The sequence below is a fragment of the Pipistrellus hanaki genome (genome assembly GCF_964339955.1).
Source record: "Pipistrellus hanaki genome assembly, chromosome: 9".
NCBI classification, from domain to species: domain Eukaryota; kingdom Metazoa; phylum Chordata; class Mammalia; order Chiroptera; family Vespertilionidae; genus Pipistrellus; species Pipistrellus hanaki.
The window spans coordinates 40,235,114-40,257,440 of NC_140511.1; the positions used below are offsets into that span (position 1 = coordinate 40,235,114).

A 22,327-nucleotide genomic window follows, 5' to 3' on the forward strand; every position below is an offset into this window, starting at 1 on the left:
CTAAAGTCCTTGCTCGGGGCATCAGTTCCTTCCCCTGTGATAAGCATGCAGATCCCTACCTCACAGCCCTATGGCAATAACATAGGTCACGTATAGAGAGTGCCTACGGACCAATGTGGATGCTACTTTTGAAGAATTAGAGCTCTCCACAAATGAAAAGACTCTTCCATGTTCGGGATTATGGGAACGTTCCCTGTGCCTGCGACCCTGTGGGGTTCGGAAAGGTGTGTGGATCTCTGCAACTGAGTGTCTTCACATGGGGACGCCCTACACCTGGGAGAGAAGCATCATCTCCTTTAAAGTTTCCTGAGATTTTTATCCTAAATACAGTGTGAGAGAGAGAACCAGATGGAGAATTCTCACACAGGAACACCACCGATGTGATTTTATTGGTCGTCGTCGACACGCAGCTAACGTTCACAAGCTGTCCAGCATTGGGTTGAGCAGTGTGGATGCACTAGTCCAGTGGTCGGCAAACTGCAGCTCTCGAGCCACATGTGGCTCTTTGGCCCCTTGAGTGTGGCTCTTCCACAAAAATACCAAGCCCTGGGTGAGTCTCTTTTGAAGAAGTGGCGTTAGAAGAAGTTTAAGTTTAAAAAAATTGGCTCTCAAAAGAAATTCCAATCCTTGTACTGTTGATATTTGGCTCTGTTGACTAATGAGTTTGCCGACCACAGCACTATGCCATTTCCCTCTCAGCCTCCCTTTAAGCAGGTTCCACTGTCTGCCCTAGCCCCTCGGACCAAATGAGGTGCAGTGGCATTCATTCCCTCAGCACAGGGCGCCATCTGTGAGTGGGCTGGGCTGGGCCGGGCTGAGGAGACAGTGGGGAGCAGCCTCCCCGGCCCCCATGAGCAGGGGGAGAAGGTGGGGTGACAGGAATCTACCAGGAGCAGAGCAGGGAAGGCTCCCAAAGGGAGTCAAGGCCCCGGGGAGCCGGAGGGGAAGTCAGCCAGGAAGAGGGGACACAGGCTTTGATGGAACCCCTCAGGGCATGCTACCTTCCCAACAACCGTCCCAGGGAAGGAGGGTGTGTCCTGGTGTTGCAGATGGGGAAACTGAGGCTCGGGAAGGCTGGAGACGGAGCCCGGTGAGTGGGCTCTGCGCGTGGCACTGTCTGTGTAGAAGGCTGGCGCCCCAGAGTTGGGACCATTTCTAGGACCAAATAAGTCTCAGAAACGTGCCTTCTGCCTTGCTGTGTGAAGGGTGGGCAGAGCCGCCGTTCACCTGCAGACACCTGCTACAGCAGAGGCTGCCGGCGGGGTGAGGTGGCCAGTGCTCGGAGGGGACAGTCAGCCAGAGGTCTGCCTCAGAGGCCCCTGAGGGCAAACACCTTGGAGGCTGTGGGGGGCCCAAGCTCTCCCTCTGGGGGCTCTGTGTGCCCCCTCCCGCCCAGCCCCAGCTGTAGCACAGGCCCTGGCACACAGCAGGCCCTCAGAGACAGCGGCCTTTCTTCTTTCATTGGTCCTGGCTGTCCCTGACGGGCCTTCGAGCAGACTCTCGGGCCAGGGGACCCAGGGGCTTCCGAGAGGGTCTGTCCTGATTCTGCCCTGATGCCTGCTTCTCTCACACCCAGCCCGCAGGCACACACAGAAGCGCACAGCCTCAGAACAGGCCGCCCGCCGGCCTCTGGCAGTCCCAGAGGACACCCCGCCACCAGCCCTCCCTGAGGCCTGGGACCAGGCCCACCTGGCTCTGGGCCCACATTCCTGGCTCTGGAGACCAGGAGCTCATTAGAGCCTCAGGCCGGTCACGGGGAAGAGCTAGGGGTCAGGGGCCACTGCAGCTCTGGGAAGGGAGCAGGGCGGAAGGACTCCGCGGGAGACAGCACCTCTGCTTCTCCCCCATGTTACCCCCGGGGCCTCCAGCTCGGGCCATGGCATCCTCAACGCGCCGCCCCCGGTCAGGGTCAAGGTCCTTCCTAGTCTGGCACCCGTCAACCTGCTAAGCTCCTCTTCCCTTCCGCCAAGGGCTTTCCCATATTGGACCTTTGCACGCGCTGTTCCACCGCCTGGAATGTCTGGCGACTCAGAGAGGCAGGTGAATAAGTAACTTCTACCCGGCGAGAGAGGGGAGTCCCAAAAGACAAATCAGAGGGAGGGATTCCAGACTGGGCCCGACAGTCGGGGAATGTTTCACCGCTGGGTTTTGAAGCATAGATAGGAGTTTGCTGAAAGCAAGGATTGGGAAGGGTGTGCCACAGGGAAGCATGTGCACGAGAGAATCTGGGATAGGTAAGATGAGCCCCCCAACAGGGTCATTCCTGGCACAGAAGGATGAAGGCCCACAGGGTGCAGAGAGCACTCACCTGCTGAAGAATCACCATTGTCCTTCGTCAGATGCTCCTGCTGCCCGCCTGGCCAGACACAGTTCTGCGGGGAGAGATCCTGTCAAACGTCGGAGCAGGTCAGCATGTGTCAGCCCTGCACCTGGCAGGGGTCCCCTGTGCTCCCCCCAATGCCACAGCCCCCTCCTGCCTCCGGGGAACCCTCCAGGCTCTCTCCCTCCGGTGGCAGCCCAGGCCGTGTGACCCGAGCCTCAGCCACCATCACAGCTCTATTGTCCCGAGCAGCTGAGCTCCTCTCTGGGTCACTGTTATTCAGAGATTCCAAAAAGCTACTAGGAAGTAGCAAGTCTGCACCCCTTACCTGGACATTTGGGCAAAAGGGGTCCAGAGAGGGACCAAGGCCTGCCTGAGTTCACACGGCTGGACAGGGCACGTTAGGGTGAGGGCTTGGTCTCAGGCCTCCCAGCTGGGGGCTGCCCCAGGAGTGTGAGTGACAGGGATGGCCTGGCCCAAGGGGAGGTCATGGGCTGACCTGCCAGAATCCCCCCAGAGCGCCCCCTGCCATCAGGATGGAGGCTCCAAGCCCCCCAGTCTGGCTCTTAAGGCCCCACTCCCTGGGTCTGTTGCTGATGTCTGTCATCCGTTTTCTTCTTTCCTCAGCCCTGCACTGGGACCGTCCTCAGCACTCACTATTCCTAAAATGCACCAGCTCTTTTCTTTTCTTTTAAATATATTTTATTAATTTTTTACAGAGAGGAAGAGAGAGAGATAGAGAGTTAGAAACATCGATGAGAGAGAATCATCGATCAGCTGCCTCTTGCACACCTCCTACTGGGGATGTGCTCGCAACCAAGGTACATGCCCTTGACCGGAATCGAACCTGGGACCTTTCAGTCCGCAGGCCGACGCTCTATCCACTGAGCCAAAAACGGTTTTGGCATCAGCCCTTTTCTTACCTCCTGGCCGTGGCATCTACTGACCCCTCCACCTGGAATTCTGGCTAGTAAATTCCTGTGCTCTGTGCAGATGTCGCCTCCTCTGGGAAGCCCTCCCAGACCACCCCCAGGCTGTGGAGAGTCCTGATATTTCCCTCTATCCACCCCTGATTCCACGTGTTATGTGATCCGGTTGGGGTCCGTCCCCACCTCTGGCCCCAACGTCAGAGAGCTGACCCAGAGCAGGGCGTGGGTTCAGCCGTCGGCCCGCACGGCACGGGGCCAGGCCCCGAGATGACTCGGGAAGAACTTGAGGGACTGAGTGTAGTCATTCAAGGCGGCCCAGCCCCAGGCCCGCCCTGGCATACGGCCCTCCGGCCCCCCGCCTGCCCCCAGGATGAGCATCAATTTTTCACGAGGCCCATTCAGAGGCACTGAGGCATTCGATCCTCTGCCCATGACACTCCTGACACCCGAGCCCTGACCCCTGCCCTGGCGCCCTGGGACACAGCGGGCACACCGCCCTCCCAGAGGCGGCACTAGGCCCGGGTGTCTGGCAGGGAAGGGACTCAGCAAGGCCGCCAGGCAGCCGCCACGGGCATTGGCCTGAAGAGGAAGCCTGGCTGCGGGCTAGCACCCTGAGCCAGCACGAGGCCGCGAGCCTGGGGCAGAACCAGGGTTTCCATAAGACTCGGGGCCTCACAGGAGGGCATAGACGTTAAGGGCCACCCATAAGGAAAAAAAACACAAGATCAACGTTTTTTCTTCTTCTAAAAAAGACTACCAGTCCGTGTTCAAGTTAATTGCTTTGCAAAGTGAGAGCGGGGAACACAGAGCTGCTTTTCTATTTCTATCCCGTCCCTGGTTTACTTCATCCTCACAGCAGCCATGGCTGGCGGCTTCACGGTCCCATTTCACAGATGGGAACTCAGAGGAAGGAAGTGACTTATCTGAGGAGAGAGATGAAGAAAGAGATAAAATGTAGGAGAAAGGCCAAAGGGGACAGAGACAGGGATGAAGCGCTCGCGCGCACGCTCGCACTCTCTCTCTCTCTCTCTCTCTCTCTCTCTCTCTCTCTCTCTCCCCTCCCCCCCTAGCCCCAGCATGGCTGCTCCCTGCCCCAGACCTGGCAGAGACAATTCAATGAGCACCATGCCCCTGGCTCTTCCCATTTCCAGGGTCTAAGCCTCCATCTCACCAGGCTCGGGGCACTTTCATGTGACGGCTGCTGTGGCTGAGCCCCCAGAGGTGGCAGGAGGCCCAGACCAGGAGCAAACGACTGTGGTCCCAGGGGCTCCAGGGTGGCCCAAGCCCAGGACACCCCCCGAAGCCCAGCAAACCCTCCTCCCCATGCCCAGGACGGGCAGCCCACGCTTACCGGGCTCCGGACTGCCACCTGCACGGAGGGCTGGGGAAGCTGGGGTCAAAGGTCTGCGGCAATCTGTAGACACGTGCCCTCTTCCTCTGTCCTGCTCCAAAACTCGCTCCGGGGGCCTCTCTGGGGTCTTTGGGTTTTCACTCTGTGACCCTCTCTCCCTCCCAGCCTCTCCCTCTCTTTCCTGCCCAGGTCGGCTGTCCAGCCGCTCTGCTGCCCTCTCCTCCTCTCTCCAGAGCCTTCCCCCAGGAGGCGGAGTCCGAGGGGCCTGGGAGGCCTGGGTACCATGACATCAGCGTGGGGGGCGGGCTGTGCTGCCCAGGCCCCGTGCAGAGCGCTGGCCGCCCGGAGGGAGGCCGGGCAAGGGGTCTCTCTGGGCGGGGCCGGGGCCAGCGTGCACCGGGCTGTGCCCGCTCACCCCGGCCTCAGGTGCCTCCTATCAGCAGTAACACCACCTGCCCTCCCCCGGCACGGGGCAGGGTTTGCTGGGTCCTGGCCCCTGCCTCCCTCTGCCACGCCTGTTGTGTCCTCCATACGTGGCTGTTTGAGAGGAAATAAAGGCAAACCCCATGTTCTAGCCCTTTCTCCCTCATCCTGGGCACACAGTCTCACCCGGCCCCTCCCGGAGGGCTCCCCTCAGACATGTCCCCCCAAAGCTCCTCACCTCACCACGCCCCCAGCTGCTGCGAGGAGGGGCAGGATGGTGTCTGTGTTCATGAAGGAAGCTCTCTCAGCCCTGCACGCAGCCGGGACACACGCAGAGCAAGGTGAACCGTGTGATTTTTTGAAAAGATATATATATATATTTTATTGATTTTTCAGAGAGGAAGGGAGAGGGATAGAGAGCTAGAAACATCGATACGAGAGCAACATCAATCAGCTTGCACAGCCCCTACTGGGGATGTGCCCGCAACCAAGGCACAAGTCCTTGACTGGAATCGAACCTGGGACCTTTCAGTCCGCAGGCTGACGCTCTATCCACTGAGCCAAACTGGTTTTGGCAACCGGTCTGAAGTGGGCGGCGCAGGGGCAGATAAACGAGGAGGAGCCCGCGGATGTCACTGTTAGCACTGGATGGGGACAGGGCACTCGGCTGATCCTGCACTTGCTCACCACCACCTTTGCCTGCAGCCACCAGAGCCCCGTCAGTGCCGGCCTCTTCGGGGGCAGCTCTCGGCCTGGGCGGAGGGAGGCGTTCTTTGGGTCTCCAGCCTCTGTAACTGGGGCAAGGCTGGCAGGCCGGGGCCACTCCAAAGATGGGGTGCCCATCCACCAGGATCCAGTGGTCCAAGTGCGCCACCTGCTGGGCACGGGCATGGCTGCCCATGGCACCCCCTTGGGAGGCAGGCTGAGCATCCAGCTCTTACCTGAGAAGCGAAGTGGGGGACTCGGCCGCTGAAGAGGCCGGGACTTCCTCTGGCCCAGCAGTCCTGACCCCCAAAGGCCCCCCTGGATGCCGGAGTATGCTTGGCCAGGCGGCCCTCGCAGGAACTGCCTGGAACATGGTCCCCACTCTTAGACTCAGTACCTACCGCTCCTCCATCACCTCTCCACTGAGCTGGGCTGGGCAGGCAAGGGCATCAGCCCTCCCTGCACAGACAGGAAAACTGCCCCGAAAGGCACAGATGTGAGCCGGGAGGGGGTGGGTGAGGAGCCGGTGAGGGGTGATCTCCAGATGCCGTAACAGCCACGATGCATTCAGCACCTGCTAAGGGCCAGGCTCTGCACTGAGGTGGGCACAAGATTCATAATGTCACCAAAGCCAGTTTGACTCAGTGGATAGAGCATCAGCCTGCGGACTAAAGGGTCCCAGGTTCAATTCTGCTCAAGGGCATGTACCTTGGTTGTGGGCGCATCCCCAGTGGGGGGTGTGCAAGAGGCGGCTTGTCGATGTTTCTCTCATGGATGTTTATAACTATCTCTCTCCCTTCCTCTCTGTAAAAACTCAATTAATATATATATATATATATATATATATATATTTAAAAATCATAATGTCCTTTTCTCCATGGCCCACTGGGGAAATCTAAGGATTGGCCTTAATTCATTTGTGCTTCTCACTCTTCACCCCAAACCAAGCACCGATTCTGTCCACTCTGTCTCCACAATCTGTCCTGTTTCTCCCCACCACCCCTGGCTTCCTGGCTCAAGCTGCTCGCTCTGCTCTGCCCACATCCGTCTGCACCCCCATACACCCGTCTCCTCTGTCTAAAGCCCTTCATGCGGCTGCTCCCTCCCTCACAACTGGATCTAACCTTCCTGTCCCTGCAACTCCCACACCCCCTTATAGGAACTCTCCGTGGGTCCCGGTCAGAGTACCTCTGTTGGCCTTCCCACTTGCGCAGGGGCTGTGGCTGGGTCAGGGCCAGCTGAGGGGACAGCTGAACGAGCCCAGCGACCTCAGCTCAGAGCAGCAACAGGCAGGCAGTGAGGTCCAGCCTCGGCTAGAACACCCAGGCCCTCCCTCTCGTTGTCTCTGACCAGAGGACAGGAACTGGGGCCTGAGAAATAGTCCCTCCATCATCCCTAATCCCCAGAGGGACAGACGGACACAGGGTGGTTTTCTGAGATTGTGGTCACGTTTATTCTGAGAACAGAACAGGTCTCCCTGGCCCCACGGTGGGCCCTGAGGGGAGTGAAGCCCAGACGGGGGTGGGGGTGGGGGTGTGGACCGGAGGCCCGGCCCACCCGCCAACGGAGACAGGCCCCGGTGGACGGAGGGAGCCTCAGGCACACAGAGCAACTGTTCTCCCCACCCCCCTCCGGTCCCAGCCCAGAACGCCACCCTCACCTGCCCTGTGCCCAAGACTTCCGGGAACCAGGGTCCCCCACACACCCAGGATCCAGCCTGGCCCACCCCGAGGAGCAGAGAGCAAGGGCAGGGTTACCGAACAAGTCCTGTGGGGGGTAGGGCTGGAGCCCATGGCCTGCCAGATGGTCCTGGTTCGACCCAAGGCCCAGGTGGACACAGCGGAGAACAGACCCACGTGTCCGTCCCAGAGGCCCTCCTCCCCCACGCTGGCTTCTCCGGCCCCGGCTTCTCCACCCCGACTCAGAGCAGTGTGCATGTGAAACAGACGTAGAGAAGTGATTACATGAGGGTGTACAGTGTTACATGAGAGTGCACGCATACAGAGACAGAGAACGGTGTGGTTTTGCCCTTGGGCAGCACTTGTCCGTGAGCGTGCTGGCAGACGGGAGTCACGGGCCCCGTGCTGCAGGAGGGGCCGTCGAGGCACAGGAGGTGGGAGGGTTTGCTCCTGGTCATCGGCAGGGTCCGGGCCCCGGGCCCGGTTCTGGAGAGGACGTTGCAGCCTGCCCAGGGAGTCCTCTCGTCCTCTCGTCCTCCTGGTTGTGTGGTTCCCGGCCCTCACGCGGCCCGGGGCCCCGACACAGGAGCAGAGCTGGCCACAGGGTGAGGAGGCAAAGGCGGGAGTGCAGCGCCTCCAGCCAGGGCGCTGGGGCCGGGGATTCGGGTTTCCGAAGGACTTCCCAGCAAGCCACAGGCATGGCGCTCTGGAGCCGGCTGAACGCTTTTATGTACGCTGCCTGGTCTGGAGCCCGGGAAGGGCTGAGAGAGACCCTAAGCGGGTCACACAGCGCCCGCACGATTGGTGCCGACTTACAAAACATCAAGGTACAACACACCCTCCTCTCTAACCACCCCCAAACCCCTTCTGAGAAGGTCTGGCTTCTCCTCACCCCTCCCTGAATTGGAACCAGAATAAAATCAGCCCAGCCAGTGTGGCTCAGCAATTGAGCATCGAACCAGGTTCCATCCCTAGTCAGGACAAGAGGTCACCGGTTCCATCCCTAGTCAGGACACACGCCCAGGCTGCGGGCTCGATCCCCAGTAGGGGGCGTGCAGGAGGCAGCCGATGGATGATGTCTCTCTCTCATCTATGTTTCTATCCCTCTCCCTTCCTCTCTCTAAACCACATGTGTCAAACACAAGGCCCGCGGGCCAAATCCAGCCCGCCAGGCCTTGCAATGTGGCCCGCACCGCGCTGTCATCACTGCACTCCGCTGTCAGTTTATGACATTGTCAGTTTATGACTGTTCAGTAAACCATTCGGCCCGCGATTTAGGCTGGATTTTAGATTTTGGCCCCTTCTCTGATTGAGTTCGACAACCCTAATCTAAACAAATAAAAATAAAGTAAATCAACAAAAACATAAAAATAAAACCAGAGGACCACAAGAACTGGAGTTTAAGAGGAGAAAAGGGGTCCACTGGCTTTCAGTTTTCCTTTTAAAACCCCTGGTGAAAACAGAGAATATAAAATGTTGAGGACTGAAGGGAACGTTTTGGTCTGGGCAGCAGGAAGAGGGCTGTGGCCTCCCCGGCTGCATTTGGGGGGAATGTGGGCGCACGGCCTCTGGCCTGGTGCTGGGTTTGCCTCTCTCCTGCCGAGCCCTGACGCCAAGGCCCCGGAGCCCCGCCTCCCAGGAAATCCCTGTGCTCACAGCAAAGGGGGTCCTGAGTACATGACCCTCCCCCTGGGTCCACATGTCCTCCCTGCCCGCCTGGGCCCTGGCCACCAGACCGGGCGCACGCCTCTGGGGCCAGGGCCGTGGGGCCAGGAAGACGCCCTTCCTGTCCATCGCTGATAGGACTTCTCCGGGGGCCTTAACCAGAGGCCGGGATGAGATCCACCTGGGGTGAGACGGCAGCGGCGGCCCTCTGGGCGTCCAATCACTTGCCAGAGGGGACCTCGGAGCAGAGCTGCGGCCCAGCACGGACGCTGGGCCTCACAGAGCTGGGGGCAGGGCCCCAGCCCCTCCTGGGGTCTCCTGGGGTCGCTTACTCACTTGGCAAATCTCTGTTGAAGAAATGAATGGGTGGGCAGGTGGATGGAATTCGAGAATGAACCGACGTCACCTGCATGTTTCCCAAATTCCAGCCGGAGCAGGAACCCAGGAAGGGCCAAGAGCCCTTTCGAGGTGGCTAGAAAGTCAAGTTCAGTGACAGAGACAGCGACGCCCGGGGTCCGGGGTCTGGGGTCCGGGGCGCTGGGGCAGGGGCAGGGGCAGGGGAGGAGAGGTGGGAGTGGGGCTTGGGGGCGTGGCCGTTTGTGTGTAAACAAGTGACACCTTGGCACTCTGTGGGCTGACAGCAGGGCCTGGGGACAGCATTTCCAACGGATCGAGTCCCTTAGCGGTGGGGACAGCCGGGGAAGGGAGGGCCGTTTGAATCTCAGGCAAGAAGACGTCTCAGGAGAGAGGAACGCCGGGGGGCCCTCGGGACCCCGCGGCCCAGAGCGGGCAGGGACCTCCCCAGGTCACACGGCGCGCGGGGGAACGTTGGGAAAAGGACCCAGTGTCCTAGCTCCGGGCTGATTCCCGGCCGGGGACATGCAGGCGGTGGCGAGAACCGAGGGGGCCGGGGCGGCAGGCAGGCCTCAGACGGCCGTGAGGGTGGCGCTGCTGAGCACGCGCACGGCGATGGTGCCCGGCAGGTCGCTGGGCTGCCGGCTGTCCCGGTCTCGGAGGTGGAGGGTGTGCAGGGCCTGGAGGTCATCGGGGTCGGCCTTCAGCTGCACCTGGCCCAGGAACTCATCCTTCAGGACGCGGTGGTTCCAGATCTGGAGGAGACAGGGGACCGTGGGGGCCACCCCCAAGGACAGGGCTGTGGGGGCTGCTAGCCGTGTGGGGCAGGACCTCGATCCCACCCTCCAAAGCCTCTGCCTCCCCGTGAAGCCCTTTCCTTCGGCTTCCCCTCCTCTATCCAAGCCCCCTCCCACGTATAAAGTTAAGTGTGTTACTATGAGCTCTGGGTGACCCTGAAGTCTGGGTGACCTTGAAGAGTGATATACCCACCCCCTGCCTGCTGTCCTCATCTTTAATATGAGTGGCCCTATGGTCTTTCTTGCCCCAACATCTACAGGTCTGTGTTGGATCCGGGGTTCGGAAAACCTGCAGTGCCTCCCCTCGTTTAGGGGGCGGGGGAGGGGAAATTGCGGGGGGGCCCTTACCTGCCGGGGTGCCTAAGTGTTCATTATTTTTTTCTTTTTTTAAAATATATTTTATTGATTTTTCACAGAGAGGAAGAGAGAGGGATAGAGAGTTAGAAACATTGATGAGAGTCATCAATCAGCTGCCTCTTGCACGCCCCCTACTGGGGATGTGCCTGCAACCAAGGTACATGCCCTTGACAGGAATCGTACCCGGGACCCTTCAGTCCCCAGGCTGATGCTCTATCTACTGAGCCAAACTGGTTTTCGGCCTAAGTGTTCATTCTTACAGATGGTTTCTCACCACAGAGATGCTGGCCTGGGCCCCGGGGGATAGAGGGCTTCCTGCTGACGAGCTCAGAATGGCCATCCCCTGGCCACCTTGGCCTGGGAGGACAAGGAAGCCCAGGCACAGGGACCTGGCTTTCTGACCTCTGCCCTCTGCCCTGCCACCTGCCGCTTCAGTGCCACGTTTCCAGGGAAGCCCCCCTGCAGGGGAGCGTAAGGAACCACTCCCACTTTGGGGCAACATCGGCAGAGAAGACCACCATCCCCGGCCAGACCCTGCAGGGGCCCAGAATCCCCGCAGCTGACCTAACGCCCCGCCCTGCCGAGGGACTGGAGCACCGGGAGGGGCGGGTGGGAGCATCCCTGGGTCCCGCCAGAGGCTCGGCCACGCGGGGCCCAGCCCGTCTGCACGGGGAAGCGTCAGGCTGGGGCCCCAGGAGGGGCCCCGGGCCGGGGGGCTCACCTGGACGGTGACGGGCTGGCCGGGCTTCTTGCGGTAGAAGACGCCTTTCACGTCGTACTCGGGCGCCGAGGTGCCCTTCTGCACGGCGGAGCGCACCTTGTGCCCCTCGCACTTGATGATCACGTAGGAGTCAGCCCCTGGAGAGGTGGAGGGGGTGACGGGGTGAGGCTGGGGGGCTGGGGCAGGGCCTGGGGGAACAGATATCTGGGCGGTGAGGTCCTCCCCCCGGAGCAGAAGAGGCGGCAGACCAGGAGGGGACACACCGGTCACCTCCGGCCTCCAGGCCTCCGCCCATGTTGCTCTGTCCAGAGTGTCCTTCCGCCCTCGTCCAGCTCACCAGGCTTCGCCCCTTACCACCTCCTCCGGCCTGGAGGAGGCGCTCCCTCCCGGCTGCCTGTCCCCCGGCCCTGGCGCCCCACCTCACCGGAGGCCCCCCCAAGAGGAGGCAGAGTGTTTCTCTCTATGCACCCCGCTTCCTCCCAGGGCAGGGCCTGCGTGGACGTCAGAAGCTTTGCTCATTCAGAGATCGAGGGCCGGGAGCTCTGGGGGCTGGGCGTCTTCGGCGGGGGAGGGGAGGAGACACAGGGCGACCCCCGGGGGAGGCGGGCGGGGGAGCTGGCGCACCTGTCGGGGCGTCCTTGAGACCAGCGGCCCCCAGGACGTGCACCTGGGTCACCAGCTGCGGGTAGCCGCACACGGAGCTCCAGCAAGAGCGGGCCGGCTCGTCCAGGCACAGCTCCCTGCGACCGGGCGGAGGAGAGGCGGGCGGTCACGAGGGGGTCAGGAAGATGGAAGGGAAAGGGGTTCGAGAAGAGGGGAGGGGAGACTCCTCCCGGGCAAACTCCCCGGGCTTCCTGCTGCTCTATCCCCACCCAAGGGTGCCCTCCCCATCCCTCCCCAAGGGAAAAGCAATGTACTGAGCACCTACTGTGTGCCACGCCCCCTGCTGGGCTGTTATAGGAATTATTTCTAATTCCCACAGGGCCCAGGGAAGGAGGTGACTATGATGCCCATTTTACAGATTGGGAAGCATCAAGCTTGGCAGGGAAGGGCACACGAGCTGGCCCCGGGCGTGGGATGTGGGCAGGCAGCACCGAATCTGGGCTGCCTACCCCGGTGGAGGGCAGTGTGGGGCCCACAGGGCCTGCACCCCTGCAGGGATGGGACAGTGTTAGCAGTCTACCTCGCTCAGTGGTCAGCAAATTCACTCGTCAACAGAGACAAATATCAACAGTACGACGATTGAAATTTCTTTTGAGAGCCACATTTTTTAAGCTTAAACTATTTAGGTAGACACATTGTTATGAACTTCATTAGGGTACTCCCAAGCTGGCCTTTGCTAAAAACTCAAGGGGCCAAAGAGCCGCATGTGGCTTGCCTGCAGTTTGCCAACCACTGGCCTAGCCTAAGGCGAGATCTCAGAGCACATCCCCAACCTCAATCCCCGATTCCGACCCGTAACACGACGGAATCAGGCCTCCTGGTCCGGGCTGGAGAAAAGCAGATGGGCGGGCGAGAGCTTCTGTGTGAGCTGGGCAGAGCTACGCTCAGGTGAGCAGCTGTGCCAGCAGGTGGCCGAGAGGCTGGAGCAGGGAGCAGGGGAAGGGAGAGGAAGGGGACAGGAGCCGGGGTGGCTGGAGGCCTGGTTCTGTGGGGCCAGGCAGACACGGAGCATCTTTGAGTCAGGTTCTGGGCCAGCCTGGTATGGACCGTGGCCCCCATCCCCACCCCGCCCAGCACCCCGGGCCCCAGCCAGGCCCTGCGCACCCACCGGCAGTTGGAGGGCACGTCGGTGAAGACGCGGAGCAGGAACTCGCCGGTGTGGCCCGGCTCGAAGGTGGTGGGGATGATGACGTAGCGGCCCGCCCGCTGGTCCGTGCGCAGGAAGACGCTGCGGGAGTTGATGTAGATGGAGCTGGCGGCTCGGTGCTGCAGGCTGTGCATGCGGAACCCGCGGTTCTCCTCCACCTGCGGGCGGGGGGGGGGGGGTGTTACACGGAGCCCCGTGCCCCCTCACCCCACAGCTCCCCCTCACCGCCGTGCAAAGGGTAACGGAACCACGTCCATGGGAGGCCCAGAACGGGTAAAGCTACAGCGACAGAGCAGAAGAGTGTCTGCCTAGGGCGGGGGAGGCGTGGGGTGTGTGGGACCAGGTGATGGGTGTGGTGCCGAAACCGGTTTGGCTCAGGGGATAGAGCGTCAGCCTTCGGACTGAAGGATCCCATATTTGATTCTGGTCAAGGGCAGGCACATCCCCAGTGGGGGGTGTGCAGGAGGCAGCTGATCGATGACTCTCTCTCATCGATGTTTGTAACTATCTCTTCCCTTCCTCTCTGTACAAAATCAATAAAATATATTAAAAAAAAGAAAAAAAAAGAAAAGAAAACAAATTTCCATATATGTGTTGTATGTGATTTAAAATAAAAATAAAATATATTTTATTGATTATTTACAGAGAGGAAGAGAGAGGGATAGAGAGTTAGAAACATCAATGAGAGAGAATCATCGATCAGCTGCCTCTTGCATACCCCCTACTGAGGATATGGCCGCAACCAAGGTACATTCCCTTGACCGAAATCAAAACCGGGACCTTTCAGTCCCCAAGCGGAAGCTCTATCCATTGAGCCAAATTGGTTTTGGCTCAATAAAATATACTTTAAAAAAATAACAAATAAAATGGGTGTGGTGATGGTGGCAGAGCTCTATGGCCACCCCAAAGTCACTGCCCCCTTTACATGGCCGATGGCATGGGAGGTGAGTCGGGGGCAATAGGAGTTCCCGGGAACAGCGGCTGTGGGGTTCATGGCTCTGCCCGGGTCACAGCCGGTGTCCGTGGGTCACATCGCCAGCTGGGAGGACAAGCTGGACAATGGCTGGAGTCAGGGCCCCGGGAAGCTCCAGGCACGTCCGTGGGGGTCGGACACGTCAGGTCCCGGCCACAGCACATCAGCGCGCGTGCATGGACCGACACCACGACATGAACAAGCTGCCACAACCAGCGTGTCGAAGGCCAGGGGCTCCGCTCGGGCCACCCGCCCCGTGTATCCACGGGTGTCACTGGGTGCTCGGCGTGTGGCTCTACGCGGAGTGTCGTCACACACTGAGCGTCACGCTACGTGGAAGGTACCGGGCCCCGGCCCCGCAGGAGTGGCCGCCGGTGAGCCCGCCTGGCTCTGCTCCGGGGCCTCCTCCCGGCGCCCAGCAAAGCCTCCAGGTCAGCGGGACCCAGAGCCTGGCCCCACCCATCCAATCCTCCCCTTCCCCACCCACCACGCAGACCCGGCCTATGGGCCTCAGGCAGGGAGAAATCGGGCTGAAAGAGGTCAACGGAAGGACTTGTATGCATGCACATAAGCATAACCAATGGGTGAAAAACTCTGGGGAGGGAGGGCATGTATGGAAGTGGGGGTGGGGGTGGGTAAGGTATGTACACATATAATACCTTAATAAAAATAAAAAATAAATAAAAGGAAATGGTGGTGGAGAGTCGGTCTGCAGACTGAAAGGTCCCAGGTTCGATTCTGGTCAAGGGCATGTACATTGGTCGCGGGCACATCCCCGGTGGGAAGTGTGCAGGAGGCAGCTGATCGATGTTTCTCTCTCATCGACGTTTCTAGCTCTCTATCTCTCTCCCTTCCTCTCTGTAAAAAATCAATAAAATATATTTTTTTAAAAAGAAAGAAAAAGAAATCAGGCTGAGCACTCCCCCTGGGAGCCAATCCCAGCCAGGCTGGGCCTCAGTGGGTCCTGCAACCAGGACCGATGCCACAGCATGGCCCTGGCGTCGGCCCACGTGGTCAGGGCGGCAGGGATGATGTCGGTGGGCCAGGTGTTCTTCCCCCCTGCCGGCGGCCCAGACGCCGGTGCCCTCGCTCTCCCCGCCCCGAGCCGGCCTCACCTTGTAGATGTCGAAGCCGATGGCCAGGTTTTCGCCCTTGCCGTCCCGACGGGTGGACTGCTTCGGCCGCTGCTGGATGGAGATCAGCACCTCATCTTCCGCTTTCTTGACATCAAAGACGTACTGCGGGCAGGGCCGAGGGGGGGAGACGCCGGTGAGGCCAGGCTGGCCGCGGCTCGCCCCCTCCCGGGAGCTCGGCCCACAGCCCGCGTGTGTGCGCGTGGGAGGTCAGGTCAGCTCTCTGAGCCTCAGCCCCTCACCGGCCACACGGGCCTAAACCGCCTACAGTGCATGAGGGGTGAGTTCACGCATGCTCAGCTCGGAGATGCATGCATATGGTGCTCAATAAAGACACACCTTTGGCCGAAACCAGTTTGGCTCAATGGATAGAGCGCCGGCCTGCAGACTGAAAGGTCCCAGGTTCGATTCTGGTCAAGGGCCTGTACCTTGGTTGTGGGCACATCCCCAGGGGGAGGTATGCAGGAGGCAGCTGATCGATGTTTCTCTCTCATCATCGATGTTTCTAGCTCTCTAGCTCTCTCCCTTCCTCTCTGTAAAAAAATCAATAAAATATATTTTTTTGTGGAAAAAAAAAAAAAAAAGACATATCTTTGATCCCAGGTTTCAGCAACAAAAAGTAAAAACCAAAAGGACACACCGAGCATGAGGACGAAGCTGGTGCAGGGGCAGGACAGGGGAGGCTGCAGGGGAGAGGTGCCTGTGGAGGTGCCTGGCCCAACTCCCCCAGGAGGAGAGTTCGGTGTGTGTGGAAATAAGGGGTTTGAGCCCCGGTTCCGCCTCTACATGACCCTGTACCTCTGGACAAGACCCTCCGTCCTCAGAGCCTTTCCCTCGGTTCGGCCAGCTGTGGGGACTACACGGCCACCCAGACATGCCACCCAGGCCCCTTGCAGGGGGGGGTGTGCCGAGGCCCGAGGCCCAAGGCCCGCAGCGGGACAGGGCGCCTCGGGACAGGGAGGCCGCGGGACGGACGCCGCGGGACAGGGGCGCCGCGGGTGATGCCGGCGGAAGTCCCCGGCAGGGGGTGTCCCCGGCAGGGGGTGCCAGGCCCTCAGCGGGACAGGGACGCCGAGGGGTGATGCCGGCGGGAGTCCCCGGCAGGGGTGCGGGCCCCGCGGCCCACCTGCGGGTTCTGGAAGAAGGTGTCCTTGTGGTTGATGCAGCCGCCGCTGCGGTTCTGCCGCGGGTCCTCGTGCCGTGTCCAGGCCCCGCGCAGCCGGGCCTCCTCCCAGGTCTTGTGGATGCTCAGGTAAGACGTGTTGAGCAGGCGGCACTTGATGATGTCGGTGAAGTACTGGCACACGTCCTGGAAGGTCATCCTGGGGGGCCGGGGGCCGGGTCAGGCAGGTCCCCCCGGCCGGCCCGCCACCTGCTCGCCCTTGCGTGCTCCGAACCGTGACTCACACAGCAGCGAGCGCGGGCCTGGAGTCACCCAGACCCGTCACGTCTCTTTGGCCTCCGTTTCCCGGTGTGTAACTTGGGACTGGGCCGAACCACAGCCGCCACCTCGCTGAGCGAGCGCAGGAATTAACCAGAGCAGTAAAAGCATGTGGTGCGACTCCGGCAGACACAGCGACTGCGGAGGCTGGCGGTTACAATTATTAATAGCACCGAGAACGAATACAGGCCTCGCTCCGCGGCGTATGAACCACGTTTCCATCCATTACCGTCCACGGCGGCGGTGGGGCCTGAATAAACTGGTGGCGGGAGCCCCTTGGTGAGCGTGCGGCAGAGGCCAGGACGTTGCCATGGTCACCGCGTGCTGCACACACGCCAGGGCCTGGGTGGGGGAGGGGAGGTGCCCGTCCCCTTCAAGTAGGCTTCTATGAGAACACGCACACACAGAGTGGCCAGATTAGTATGATCTCTGAATGCATAATAATCTGGCCACTCGTGTGTGTGTGTGTGTGTGTGTGTGTGTGTGTATTAGAGGCCCCATGCATGGGTGGGGTCCATGGGGAGGGGACATGGACAGTTGGCCAGCCTGCCTGCGGCTGGTCGAACTCCTGGTCGAGGGGATAGTTTGCATAGTAGGCATGTGCTGGAGCCCTGGCACAGGGAGGTCCCCCCTCACCCGGGCCGGCCGCCTGGGCAAGAGCACACTCACCAGAACTCGCCGTCGTCCTGCACGGTCACGCCCATCTTCTCCCGCTCGCTCTTGCTCACCTTCCGCCACTCCTCCGAGCTGGGGCGCGAGCACAGGGGCGGGAAGGGGAGAGGGTAAGGGGAGGGCCCACACCTGGCCCCTGGCAAGGGCGAGGAGGACAGGGATGTGGGCAGCAGGCCTCCATCAGGTGGGTGTGGGTAGGCACCGGGGCTCTGCCCAGCCCCTCTCTAAGACGCCTGTCTGCCCACTTCCACAGCTAACGTGGGCCGGGCCTGGAGGGCAGGGAGCAGAGCTGCAGGCTGGGGGTACGGGGGGACACGACCCTGCATGGAGGGGCTCCTTTCCGGGGCCTGGTCTCTGTTCACCAGGCAGAGTGGTCACCCCCATTCTCACCCCCTCGGCCTCCCTCCTGCTTCCTCCCCCCCTCCCCTCACTGGCCAGACTGGTCTATGTCCCCAACTCCAGGCCTTTGCGCGTGCTCAATCCGCTCCCAGGTCCCACTCTGATGTAGTCTCCTCCTAATGCCACCCAACTCCCAAACCCTCCAGACCCAACCCTGGGCCGCTGCCTCTAGGAAGCCCCCCTGTTCTACCCAAGCCCTCCCACCAAGCCCCGCCCCCACCCCAATGCGCCCAGCCCGCCCCTTGCCTGCGCCCCCACCCCGGCCTCACGCCCCGCGCCTGCGCCCCCACCCCGGCCTCACGCCCCGCGCCTGCGCCCCCACCCCGGCCTCACGCCCAGTGCCTACGCCCCCACCCCGGCCTCACGTGTCGCTCCACGGCCCGGTCCACTCCCGCTCGCCCCAGGGGTTGCGCAGGCGGATCATGTCCAGCTTCTCGGACTTGAAGAAGGCCAGCAGCCCGTGACCCAGGCGCACCTTGCGCACGTCCGTGATGGCATAGGCGTGGCCCTTCACCAGGCCGCACGCCAGGCGCACCTCCATGTCTGCTGCAGTCACGGCCTGTGGAAGAGGAGTGGGGGAAGGAGGAGAAGGAGGAGGGGGAGGAGGGGGAGGAGGGGGAAGAGGGGGAGGAAGGGGGGGAGAAGGAGAAGGGGGAGGGGGGAGGGAGAGGGGGAGGGGAGGAGGAGCAAGAGGAGGAGGAGCAGGAAGGGGGAGGGGGAAGAGAAGAGGGAGAGGAGGAGGGGAAGGGGGAGGAGGAGGGAGAGGAGGAGCAGGAGGAGCAGGAGGAAAAGGAGAGGAGGAGGAAGAAAAGGGAGAGGGGGAGGAGGGGGAGGTGGCTCATTAGGCTAGGCCCTATCAGGCTGCTGGTGGAGCCAGGGGCCCAGCGCCCCCTACAGAGCGGGGAGAGGATGGCAGCCCCTCACCACTGGGTCAGCCACACCTGGATTCGAATTCTGCCTTCCCTGAGCCCCAGCTTTCCCAGGGAAGCATGAGCAGTCCCTGAAATGAGACCAAGCGCCCAGGCCTGGCCAGCAGGCAGCAGGCTCCCTCCCCTCCCCCAGCTACCCCATAGTGTGTGATGCCCCAAATTTTGACTTTGAGACCTCAGATGTATAGACACCATTCCGAGGGGGCCAGGGAAGAGGGTGTGGGTCACACAGTGTGGGCCGGGCATTTCACAGCGTAGGGGGCGGGGGCGGGGGCAGGCGGCTGGTGCTGCTGGGCACCGGGGCGGGGCTTGCACCGCTCCTACTGCCCCCCTCCCCCTGAGGCCGCGGGTCTGGATGCCTGAACCAGCCCGGGCAGGGGCTCTGCCTGGGCACCACAGCCACCGCCCACCCCTATGGAGTGGGTGAAGGGGCGGGCCCCTCGGGGTCCGGCTCAGGGCTCTGACCTTGATGGAGGCGCTGATGAGGCCGCCCCGGCTGTGCACCTTCAGCATGCGCTCGAAGAGGGCGTTCCTCTTGGCCTCGTCGTTGGCGAAGTCCCCCTCGGCCAGGTCGATGGGCTCGGAGACGCCGCCCGTGAAGTCCACCAGCGCGTCCGCCGTGTTGCCGCCGTCCAGGGCCTGGTAGCAGCCCGCCAGCCTGGGAGCAACAGGGAGAGAACTCCCAGCTCGTGCCCCCAGCCACGCCGCGTCCTCACCTCACCGGGGAGATTCTGAGGCTCAGAGAGGCCAAGCACACTGCTCCGGCCACACAGCAGAGCCAACAGCTGTCCCACGAGCCACACCACCTTCTCACTCCAATTCCCCTCAGGCCTAGCAGCCCGTCTTCAAAAATGAGCTGTCCAGCCGAAACCGGTTTGGCTCAGTGGATAGAGCGTCGGCCTGCGGACTCAAGGGTCCCGGGTTCGATTCCGGTCAAGGGCATGTACCTTGGTTGCAGGCACATCTGGTGAAGGGCATGTACCTTGGTGTGCAAGAGGCAGCTGATCAATGATTCTCTCTCATCGATGTTTCTAACTCTCTATCCCTCTCTGTAAAAAAGAAATAAATATATATTTCTTAAAAATGAGCTTCCAGAAACTACCACCTCCCCAGTGAGGCCTCCGGGAGGACTCAGCAGCCTGGCTCTCTGGGAAAGACCACTGACCTGAACGTGAGTGCTGGCTCCCCCGGCCCCTGGCAGGAAACCACCCTGAGCCTCAGTCTTCTCAGGTCTATTCCTCCCGATGTGGGTGGGTTGTGGGGACTTGACAACCCATTCGTCCCAAGACGAGGGGGCCAACTCCTGTGGCAGGTCTAAGTGGGGGTCACTATTCCTCCCGATGTGGGTGGGTTGTGGGGACTTGACAACCCAGAAGGCCTTCCGTCCAGGCCTCCACCTCACCCAGCACAGGCTCAGCTGGCCCTGCCCTGGGCGGCCTAGCTCTGAGCATGCTGTGTGACTCTGCACCAGCCCCTGCCCTCTCTGTGCCGGGAGCCCTGGCTAAAGGGAGCCATGTGGAGCCCAGCAGCAGTGCCGCCCGGCCTGGCCACCTGCCCTCCTGCCCCTGCCCCCTGCCCCCCGCCCCCTGCCGGCACCTACTTGGCATAGGCCTTCTCCACCAGGGCACACCAGAACTCGTTCGGGGAGTTGGAGTGGCAGTAGATGAGCTGGTTGTTGACGGTGGGCAGCCGGTCGTCGATGACCACGTCCACCCACTCCCCGAAGCGCCAGAAGTGGAAGTGGAAGATGCCGGCGTAGGCGTCGGGCTTCTCGGGGTCCCACTCCTGCTCCTTCCAGTCGGGGATGACCTGAGGTGGGCGACAGGATGGGGACACGGAGGTCACATCTGGCTTCCTGAGGAAATGCGGGGAAGGGGGCGCCATGCTTCCCGGGAATCCAACGGGCAGGAATACTGGGCTCGATGCCCCCTCTGCCATGGACAGTGTGGGCCTTGGGCACATGCTCCCCTCTCTCTGCAGTGGCTGGAGGCTCCCTTAGGCTCCTCCCAGCTCTGCCATTCTAAGATCCGATGAGCTTCCCCTCCCTTCCTTGTGCCTCCATCAGCTCCCCCCCCCCCCCCCCAGGAACATCTCATATCCACCCCAGTTCCTCCCTGGTGAATGGTGCCACAACTCCCCGACCCCACATCCTCACCCCCAGCCTGCCACAGGAGTTGGCAACCACTCTGGCCTCCTCCCCGCTCCATCCAATCAGGCCAATCCTAGTCCTACATTCTGCTAAAACCCGTCTCCTCCTGTCCTTCCCCCAGCACCTCCCCGCTTCCAGCCTCCCATCTCCTCACCCGGGACACTAACAGCACCAGCAGCCACGTCTGCCTTCACCCCACACAGCAGCAGCGTGAGCTTTCTGCCCAGCACGCCCCTGGAAAAACACCTAAGGGGCTCCGTCCCCTCCACCGCCTCCCAGGCTGGTTCCTCTACCCGCCCCCGACCCCCACCCGCCCCCTGCTCCAGGATCATTCTCCGTCCTTCCTCCACTGGCTCCCACTGTCCTTCAGGGCCCACCCTCCTCCTCCAGGAAGCCCTCCTTGGCCCTTCAGACGAGGCCAGGACCCCTGTCCATCAGTCTCATGGCTTCCGGGCCCTCTCCTCTGAGGTCTTTATTCCGGTTGTCATTAAACGGTCTGTGGTGGCATAAACAGGGCTGATCCTGTCCCTGGAATGTCCGCTCCCTGAAGGCAGGGACCCTTCAGGCTTTGCTCACTGCCCTCCCCCAGCACCCAGCCCAGAGCCTGGCCCAGGGAGGGTGCGTGATAAACATGTGGTGACGGAATGAATAAATGCACGGGCCTTCCGTGGGACTCGAATAACAATTATTAATGATGGAGCATCTTGGAAATGTCAGGCAGCAAGCCCGTGAGTGCCGTGAGTTATGTCAGTTTCATCCCCACGATAACCCCGTGAGTCGATCGATTACAATTACTCGTCCCTACTTTACAGATGAGAAAAAAATCAAGCCTCAGAGAGGGCAACTAACTTGTTCAGGGTCACACAGCTAGAAAATACACGTGCTCTTCATCAGGGGGAACATGCTGCCCCCGGGGACCCGGATGAATCAGACGTGGTCCCTGCCCGCAGGAAGCTCCCTGCCCGCAGGAAGCTCCCGGTCTCCTGAGAGGCAGGCACACGGGTGCATTCGGGCCCTGGAGAGGAGGGGTGGAGGGCCCGGCCTGGGGCAGGGGGCAGCAGCAGCTTCTGAGAGCGTGTCCTGGGAACTGGCCGTGAACGTCCCCTCACAGACAGGGAGGTGGGCGGGGAAGGGAAGACCCTTTACCGGGCCAGGGGTCCTCAAACTTTTTAAAGTGGGGGCCAGATCACGGTCCCTCAGAGAGCTGGAGGGCCGGACTATATGAACTACTAATTCCTACTGTAACACCTCGGCTGCGCTCACTGCCCAAAAAACCTGGCGGGCCGGATCAGACTCCTCTGCGGGCCGCATGTGGCCCGCGGGCCGTAGTTTGAAGACCCCTGCTACCCTGTGGAGTCAGGGGACCTGCTGGCCCTGCCAAACAGGAGACCTGAGGGGCCGAGCACCAACAGGAAGCCGGAGGGGCCGAGCACCATCCGGACCAGGTGCAGCTCCTTCGAGAAGCAAGCCACGCCCAGGCCCGGGCGGACGCGCAGGCATCCAGGCGGGGGAGCCAGCCG

General features: G+C 61.3%; 1 protein-coding gene across 3 annotated transcripts in view; it reads right to left on the reverse strand.

Annotated features, from left to right (window-relative positions):
* The window catches only part of CAPN5 (calpain 5), a 112,037-nt gene that overhangs the window by 47,110 nt on the left and 42,600 nt on the right, over positions 1-22,327 (reverse strand). The window contains exons 4-14 of one of the 3 annotated variants that reach the window (XR_014795843.1): positions 20,259-20,467; positions 19,124-19,316; positions 18,095-18,288; positions 17,328-17,405; positions 16,344-16,539; positions 15,200-15,322; positions 13,073-13,269; positions 11,926-12,041; positions 11,302-11,438; positions 8,731-10,181; positions 7,164-8,521 (exon numbers count right to left, since the gene is read on the reverse strand). Coding sequence is in view for 1 of the 3 variants with exons in the window: in XM_084893396.1 (XP_084749522.1) it covers positions 9,999-10,181; positions 11,302-11,438; positions 11,926-12,041; positions 13,073-13,269; positions 15,200-15,322; positions 16,344-16,539; positions 17,328-17,405; positions 18,095-18,288; positions 19,124-19,316; positions 20,259-20,467 (1,626 nt within the window). In the remaining 2 variants the exon portion in view is untranslated. Of the gene's footprint in view, positions 1-7,163; positions 10,182-11,301; positions 11,439-11,925; positions 12,042-13,072; positions 13,270-15,199; positions 15,323-16,343; positions 16,540-17,327; positions 17,406-18,094; positions 18,289-19,123; positions 19,317-20,258; positions 20,468-22,327 lie in introns of those variants that run through there. The other 2 variants (XR_014795842.1, XM_084893396.1) reach the window with 2 other exon arrangements.